Source organism: Drosophila suzukii, chromosome 2R (assembly GCF_043229965.1).
Source record: "Drosophila suzukii chromosome 2R, CBGP_Dsuzu_IsoJpt1.0, whole genome shotgun sequence".
NCBI classification, from domain to species: Eukaryota; Metazoa; Arthropoda; class Insecta; order Diptera; family Drosophilidae; genus Drosophila; species Drosophila suzukii.
This window is the reverse complement of record NC_092081.1, coordinates 18,262,247-18,270,830: the sequence shown is the minus strand read 5'-3', so window position 1 is coordinate 18,270,830 and position 8,584 is coordinate 18,262,247. Positions and strand designations below refer to the sequence as shown.

General features: G+C 49.3%; 2 protein-coding genes across 2 annotated transcripts; both read right to left on the bottom strand.

Annotated features, from left to right (window-relative positions):
* Positions 1 to 88: 88 nt before the first annotated feature.
* LOC108009774 (uncharacterized) lies at positions 89 to 2,271 on the bottom strand. Its single transcript, XM_017074404.4, has 7 exons — positions 1,951 to 2,271; positions 1,851 to 1,896; positions 1,645 to 1,793; positions 1,052 to 1,588; positions 784 to 832; positions 598 to 722; positions 89 to 543 (listed from the first exon to the last, which is right to left on the bottom strand). The coding sequence occupies exons 1-7, from the start codon at positions 2,156 to 2,158 to the stop codon at positions 158 to 160; spliced, it is 1,500 nt and encodes a 499-aa protein (XP_016929893.2). The 5' UTR covers positions 2,159 to 2,271; the 3' UTR covers positions 89 to 157.
* A 36-nt stretch (positions 2,272 to 2,307) lies between these two features.
* On the bottom strand, positions 2,308 to 8,009 carry Nup214 (nuclear pore complex protein Nup214). The gene is made up of 8 exons (XM_017074403.4): positions 7,862 to 8,009; positions 7,668 to 7,806; positions 5,891 to 7,608; positions 5,650 to 5,831; positions 5,247 to 5,588; positions 4,031 to 5,190; positions 2,494 to 3,967; positions 2,308 to 2,426 (listed from the first exon to the last, which is right to left on the bottom strand). Exons 1-8 carry the CDS (start codon positions 7,895 to 7,897, stop codon positions 2,402 to 2,404), a joined length of 5,076 nt encoding a protein of 1,691 aa, XP_016929892.2. The 5' UTR covers positions 7,898 to 8,009; the 3' UTR covers positions 2,308 to 2,401.
* Between the last annotated feature and the right edge of the window lie 575 nt (positions 8,010 to 8,584).

Sequence of the window (8,584 nt, the reverse complement as noted above, 5' to 3'; positions counted from 1 at the left end):
CATCATACTGGAATAATTTAAGACTTTTAACTTATCCTTAGGCCCTGCTAAGGAAAAAACATAACGTTTATACTTCAAAGCAGCCGTATTATTAATGTCCTTTCTAAAATTTATTTAATGTTTATTGCTGAAAGCACAATCGAGATGTTCGTTAAAATTAATAATACTTAATTATATTTGCGAACCACTCTGTTTGCCCCATAACGTTTGTAAAAACGTTTATTCCATTAGTTGAATAGCTGACAATACCGAGCAAAACGAACCGTTCCATATTTCCATGCATAATCCTTTTTCCCAATATGTCGCCAGGATTTCCGTATCTGTCACTTATTCCGCGAGGAGTTTCCACACAAAATTGATTCGGTCCGATTTGCCTCTGGATTCTGATTCTACAATCGTAGGGATGAACAACGTCGACGTTAAACTGAAAAATTCTAGGTACTCCATAGACAGGCACATAGTCGAATACAATAAAAGGTATAATAGAAACGGCCGCCTGCTGGTCTTTTAAATTCGCAAGCATACATATCGGTTTCACTCCATCTGCAAAATAGGAATTCTATGGTTCTATGCGTTTATGAAAACAAATGATTTTACCTGGGCGCGTTACCCGTCGATTAAGTTTTAGCAAAGCAATTCCATTGATGGCCGTAAAAAACTCTGGGTTCTTGAAGATTCCTGTAACTCTGTATGCTTCATGCCTTCCCCTCACAACAACTTGTCTATGTAATATTGTTAGCTCTTAGTTAATTAACTAACATGCAACGACTTACGACTACTTACAAGGAAGCAACATTTACTGGCCAGTCCCAGGGATTTGTTAAGACAAATTCTGAAATTATAGTGTTAGCAAGTGTTATCGTACATATCAATCGGATCTTTAACTTATTAATTTTAACTTGAGGTTTAAATATTGATTTTGCTAAATCTGATACTGACAACTGAAACTTGACACGAACTGAACTGGTGGTGCTCTAAACGCATTAGTTAGCTTACAGATTTTAACCTCAAGTTAACTTGAGATAAATAAAAGGAAATAACCGATACTAACGGTCTGTGATCATCACTCCCAGGGCCACAAAATTAGGTCCATAAATGTCTGCCAGTAAATTCGATGCTATGGTACTTCCACCGCAGTCTTTGTACAACCACTTTTGGGGCTGTAGGGCGATTGTATCGTCATCCGGAGTGTCATACTTCTTAATGGTAGCCTCAATCCAGTCCGCATAGCTTGTGACATCGGTATAAACTCCAATTCCACTACAAGTCCGCCCTCCAAAGCTCACGATCCCGAACTGAGCCTGACGACCGTATCTATCAACAGGGTTGATCAATGGACCACCAGAATCGCCCGAGCAGGTGTCTCCGTATAAGGAGCCAGCACATAACTGCTTGGAAATGACGTTCACACTCAGACTTTGTTCACACGTTTCTCGACGTAAATTGTCAACGAAGATGGTTTGAAGTATATCGCTATCCTGGCCGTCAAGTTTTGTTAGTCCCCAGCCAAGGGCTCTGAACCTGGCCATTCTGTCCACTTCGGCTCTAACATTTGTATCCAAAATTATGCAAATTGGTCGAATGCCAACTGCAAGATTAATAATTATAGTTAACCTCTCTCGAGTGGCCAATCCGTTTACATACAATCGTAGACCACGCTGCTGTCCAACTTAAGCAGGCCTATATCATTTCCCTGTTCAGGTAATCCATTGAACAAACGATGGTTTATTCCAGTTTCGACATTTTTTTGAACTGTTGGTTCAGTTTTGTTGTATGCTCCCAACCTCACATGTCTAATCCCGAAACAAATAAAATTCAGCATTAATAAAAATAATATGTATAGTACTTACAGGCGAACTTGACCATATATGCAATGGGCAGCAGTTAGCACAAAGCCTGAAAAACAATTCTATATTAGGAACCAATCTTGTTTTTTATAAAAATACGTACGTTTGTGTATCAGCGTGCCACCACAAAGAAATACATTACTTGAATTATATACGGCTGCCATCCAGGCAGAGTGTTGAAGAGTGGCATTTTGGCCTTTGAGGATTTTCGGTACAATTATATTTCCACACGGCTCCTCCAGAAACTGAGAGGACCCTAGGCGGCCTAGGAACCAAGCGAGCAAAAGAACCCAAGCTATATGTGTCTGCATCTTACGGCAAGTTTGAATGAAATAAATCCCACATTGGCGATTTCCGCAAGGGAGACCTTAAGTCACTCATTTTATGGAGGGGCTTATCAATTTATTACTCACAGTGCACAAAAATATGCAAATTGTTTTCAGATAAGACTACACAGGAATTTTTAAAATTTTGCAGATTTTAATGATGCTATATATTTTAAGTGGTAACCTTAACATCCTCTAAAACTGAACAAACAAAGTTACTTGAACAACTCAACGATAATTCATAAAGCTCGATCTGAAATGAAAAAGTTATTTATCGCTTAATGCTATGAAGTGAAAATAAAAATGCTGCATTGACTCACCCTCCGAATGCTGGTTTCTGGGTATTGGAGTTTCCGGTCTGGGCCAGATTTCCGAAGGAGAGGCCAGTCTCCTGGCCACCCAGTGTTTCAAAGATATTTCCTTGGGCCGGCTTGGGTGCAGCACCGAAGGCTGGAGGTGAGGCCACAGGGGTGGCCGCGCCGAATCCACCAAATCCCTTGGGACTGCCAAAGGTGGCTCCTCCCCCGAAGGTGGGACTCGCTCCGAAGGCCGGCGATCCAAAAACTGGCTTGGCTCCAAATCCGCCTGGTGCCGGCTGTTGTTGCGGCGTTTGAGGCGACCCAAAGCCCGACTGGGCCACTGATCCACCGCCGCCCTGGGCAAATCCTCCTCCGAAGGCACCCTGAGCAGGAGCTGTCTGCGAGAAGGAACCAAACCCGCCGGAGCTGCTGCCGCCACCAAAGATCGAGCCGCCAGAGACAGGCGAAGCTGTAGCTGGAGCAGGGGATCCAAAGATTGAACTTCCACCGCCCCCAAAAGCAGAAGCTTGCGGAGTGCCCACAGGATTGGAGAATATGTTTCCACCTGCTGCCGGTGATGCTGCCGCTGGCTGACCAAACACACTTTGGCCGAAGATTGAGGTACCTCCAGCAGCTGGGGCACCGACAGGACTCTGCGGATTGCTTCCCCCGAAAATAGAGCTCGATCCAAATGGTGAATTGGATCCACCGCCGAAAATAGATCCTCCGCCTTCGGCTGCAGGCGCCGGTTGTCCAAATACATTTGGCTTTGCAGCTTGGCCAAAGATGTTTCCGCCGGAGGCCGGTGCTGCAGTTGGGGGACTGCCGAACGGCGAAGGGTTACTAATGGCAGCCGACGCAAAGAGACCCGTGGGAGGGGCAGCTGGTGCTGCCGCAGCAGTGGGATTCGGAGGAGCAGCTCCAAAGACACTGGTCTCCGGCTTAGGTATGCTGCCGAAAATGTTTCCACTCGGAGCTGTAGTCTTTGCAGACGTTTGGAAGGGACTGACCACAGGAGCCGCTGTCGATGCTGCTGCTGCAAAGCCGCCTCCGAACACTGAGGTTGACGAGTTACTGGTTGTGGATGCGGTAGAGCTGGTGGCAACCAAAGGAGCAGCAGCAGCAGTAGTAGTTGGCGCAACTCCTGCGCTCAGGCTGCTAAAGGCGTTAGAGAAGGAGAAGGCGCTGCCAGGAACAGCGCTGCTGGATGTTGCTGTTGCGCTAGTTGTGGCTGGTGTCGCTGCCGGGGGAATGGCTGCTGGACTAGCTGCTGCAGTCGTGGTCACAGTTGCAGCTGGTGCTGCCGTTGTTGTGATGGGATCCGTTTTGACTGCAGTCTCCCCAACGGTTGTAGCAGCTGCTGTAGTCGTTGCAGGTTGAGTGATGCTGCCAAATAGTCCCATCGCGCCATCCCCAGCTCCTCCGCCAAACGAAAAGCTGCCAGAGCCCGAACCACTGCTCATACCTCCAAAAATTTTGGCTGGTTTGGTCGAATCTAAAAATAAAGATAACAAGATATGTAACTTATGTATTTACAGATTTGAAAATAAAAGTTTACCTGCTGGGGTGTTTGGCTTGCAAATGTTTACAGAGCCGAAAAGACCGCCAGTGGGATCTGAGTTGGTGGTCCCTCCGCTTGCCGTGCTTACAGGAGCGTTAGTTGAAGTGGTGGATGCAATTACAGGCGTTGGTTTGCTGGTGATCGAGGTGGTGCTGCTAGTCACGGTGGCTTCACTGGGTGTTGGTTTGGCCACAGCTGCCGAGAACATGCCAAAGGGAGCAGGTGAAGCGGAAGTGGCTGCTGCAGTGGTTGTGATGCTAGGAGCTTCCGATGTCGGAACGGCAGGGGCGGTTCCTCCGAAGCCAAGGGATGATCCCAATCCACCAAAGCTGAACGGAGAGCTGGAAGCACTTCCCACTGCTCCACCTGTGCCTGTAAAGCCTCCAAAGCCAAAGGATTTGCTAGCAGTGTCTGCCTTTGGTGTTTGTGGCGCTACTTTTGCTGCTTCCGGTCCAGCTTTCACTGGCTTGATTTCAAGTCCTGGTTTTTGCTCCTTAGGCTTAGCTGGCTCTGGAGCAGACTGTTCTTTTTCAATCGCTGGTTTCGGTACTGGAGCCGATTCCACCGCTGGCGATCCTCCGCCGAATGAGAGCGCCGATTTGGCACCACCACCACCAAAACTGAAGCTGGAACTACCGCTACTCAGACCGCCAAACATGGAGAGACCTGGCTTAGCAGCCTCGCCAGGAGTCACAGTATTTGTTGTAGGAGTCACAGTAGAGGTCTTCACAAACGGGCTGCTCTGGCTGAAGGAGAATGGCGTCGACACAGGGGTCGCCACAGGAAGGGGTTTTTCCGCAGCCACCGGCTTAGATGGCATCGGTTTTGGCAGCTGAGGAGCCACTGTCGGCAGATTCTGAGGTGTGGGAGCAGCCGCTGGTGCAGGAGGTGGAGCCACTGCTGCTTGGGTGTACTTGTTGGCCATCGCTGGCTTGGCGGCCGCCTTTTTAATCAGCTCCGCCCTGCGCTTGGTTTCCAAAATAACCTCCGACTTGAGTCCTACGCGATCCGGTCGCTGGGGACAAATAATATTGATCTTTTGCAGTTGGACAACCTTTCGGATCTTCTGCAGCCTCTGATGCGTAAGTTTGGCTGCATTGGAGTCCACAACCTGGCTAAGACTCATCGAGAGAATGGAGTCAGCCAGTGTTTCAACTCTACAGAAGAAATTTATGATTATATTTAAATCAGGGAGATGAAAACTCCTACTCACGCTTCGTTGGTGCGGGTGCGACTGTTTTCCTGGTCGAGAAGGGCGGCCTGAAGTAATCCGCGCTCCTTGAGCTTTGCTTTGATGTTGTTCTGCAGGATGCGCTGGTCAGAAGCGAGGTTTTGCAGTCTGGTCAGCCGCTGGTAGATGCCCTCCAAGCATGGCATGTGCATGCGGGACTTGGAGTTGCGACGCACCACATCCTGGAACTGCTCCCACTGCACATCGACATGCTGCTGGGCGAGACGCAGCTGAGCTTCATTGGCGGCCACGTAGCTCTGCAGGCGAGCCAGCATTCGGCGGCCAGCGGGATCGCAGGAGCTTGAGTTCATCAGACGCGTGATACTGAAATTAAAGAGGACTATAAATTGTGCTTCTATAGTACGTATAAGAATATGTCACGCACTCTGGTTTCCTGTAAATTTCTAGCTTGCCACGGCACTCGGCTACGATGGCATAGGCCTCATTCAGACCCTGCCGCAATCCCTGCACATCCAACTCAAACTCTACATCCTTGGCTTGTTCGTTCAGCTCCTGGAGGTCATCCAAGCGCTTGGCAAATACCCTTAAAGTTGATGGTGCTGCAATCTGCGGAATTCAGACCAAACGTTTTAAACAGAAACAAACAGAAAATAATGTTTACTTACGCCTTTGAGCAGCTCACTGGTCTGATCCTTCTGCTTTTGAATATCCTGGCTAAAGGCATCGATTTGCAGGGCAATCATGTCCTTGATAATAGGCTCCGTATCATCTGGCTTAAGGGTGCTCTCTATACTTGGAGGTGCAGCCGGTGGTGCTGCCTTCGAGGCCACCGGTGTGAACGTTGGAGGAACAGTGTACAGTGGTTTGTTTACAGGAGCTGGAGCAGCTGCAGGAGCAGCAGTTTCTGGAGCTGCGACGCGGGGCGCCACAGTAGAACCTGCTGGTTTGTTCGCTGCCATTCCGCCAAAGGCATTCGTTCCGGGTGCGGAGAACATTGAGCCCATTGCGGCAGTCGTCGCTGGCGCTCCAAATCCACCAAACGCAGTGGATGGCTTGGCTGGAGCGGTAGTTGGAGCTCCAAACGAAGGAGGAGCACCGCCAAAGGACAGCTGCGGAGCAGGAGGTTTGGCTGCAGTTGCACCAAAGCCTGAGAATAGCGATGGAGGCTTATCTTTCGAGGGAGCCGGCGTTGAAGTAACCGTATTCGGTGTGAAGGCGAACGATATGTCAGAGGGAGCAGACACCGCAGGAGTTTTGGGCGGCGGACTTGCCGCCACAGCCGGCAGCTCCTCCTCTTCATTGGGAAGTAGCGTGTTCAGCGGCCTGAACTGACCCGAAGTATCTGCCACTGGGGGAGGTGGCGAGCAAACAGACACCGCTGTCGGCAGCATGTTCAGGAAATTGAAGGAAAGCAGGGTTCCATCCGAGCCCAAAACGTGCACCATGGGCATGGTCTGCAGCTTTTGCTCATTAATGGTAAGCTGGTGCGTGGAGGATGTATCGTAGGCAAAGCCCAACGGGAAGGTCTCCTCCTGGTTGCTCTCACTTAGGGGCAGCTCAATGCGCGCCTCATCCAGCAAAGTGAACTGGTGCCAGGTTGGTGTATCGCCGGCCTCCAGGGTTCCCATGACGCCCACCTCCACGCCATTGGCCGAGACTACGAGCAGCAGATTCCACGGGGCCACATGGCTAAAGATGAACTGATGGTTGCGCGGACCGTTCAGGCTGTAGCAGATGTCGTAGTAGTTGATATAACTGGGTGCCCCGGCCTTCGGGGCATTGAGAATGTACAGCGAGGGATTGCAGTCCTCGCCGTGCTGCAGGAAGATCACCGCAAACTGGAACGTTGACAGCCATTGGATGGCGATGGTGTCGAAGGGGGCGTCATGGTTGTTCGGTGGGCACAACAGCGTCTTGGCGGGCGTCAGATCCGGCTTGAACTGCTGCACCTTGCCGGCGGGAAAGCCGAGAACGATCTGTTTACCCTTCGGCGACCAACAGCCGCACTTCACCTGCTGGCTCTTGTCCAGCGAATGCATTTCAAAGTTGCCGGCCTCTTTAAGAGCATACATGCCAAGGGCTCCGTTGCTCAGAACGACGGCCAGGCTGTTGGGCAGCACGGGATTCCAGAGTATCTGGACGGCGTGCACGTGGTCCTCGGCCGCCAGGCGGATGTTGTAAACAGGACGAATGTCCGGGGTCATGAAGGATTGCACTGAATAGATGCTGAGCAGGCTGGTGCCGTTCTGGGTGTGGTTCACGGCCAGCAGGTTGCCATCGGAGCTGCAGGCGATGTAGTTGGGAACACTGGGCAGTGGTACCAGTCGCGCCTGTGGCTGCTGTCCCGTGCTCTTGGCATTGGCCAGATCCTTGGCCACGATCACTGCAAGGGGATGGGGATTTGGTTTAATATATATGTACAAAGATGGACACCTAGATTACCTTTCAGTTCCGGCTGGTTGGGATTCCCCGCAAAGAGCAATCCCCGGCTGCTGGAGATCGCGAGCAATTTCACATTGCTGCGAAGGTCGCCGCATTTTTTGAACGCCACGAATTTGTCGTGCAATTTAAATTGAAAATCCTGTGACGAAATCATTGTAACTTTTGATGTATGATTCACATGTTACTTTGCTCACCTGTGTGTCCCTGCAGGCGGGTGCGTTTTGCGCCATTTTCGTCGTTTTTCGCTATTATTTTGCCTATTTCGCGCAGTTTGTTAAAATTTCAATTTGAGCAGTGGTATGGCTGCAAGTCAAGAACAGTAAAAACGCAGATAAACAAAAAGCGCGCCACTGTGCATACGGTCACTCTAGGGAAACTCACCACGGAACAGTTTCACCTCACCACAAACACTTCTTTTTGCTATATAGTTGGTTCAAAGTTTAAAAATCCATTATAGGATTAAATCAAAATAAGGTTTGCCAATAAATTGAAGTATTGAAGAGTTATGCTCTAAAATCTGAACTATATGCAGATCAAGAGTTACTTTTAATACCCCCTTCCCAAAAAGTCCATCCGTTCGAAACGGTTGGGATTTTTGAATGTGAAATGTGAAACTCCGTTTCCCACAAGGCACATCCGATAACAGCTGATCCGAAGACCTGTGGCTAATCAAGCCAAGCCTGTTGCTTCTGCGCCTTCCAATTTGTATGTTTCACTCTCTACTGTCAAGAACAAGAGCTCAGAGTTGCACCGAACAAACATCGCCTTTCTATCGCATAAAAGAGTCCGTCAAATTTGGATGGGGAACTAAATGGAAAATTTTCGGAACGGCAAAACCTTATGGACCATCCTTTCAACGGATGGTGGATGATGGGTGGGAAGATGCTATATAAGATGGCAAACTATATATACAAGAT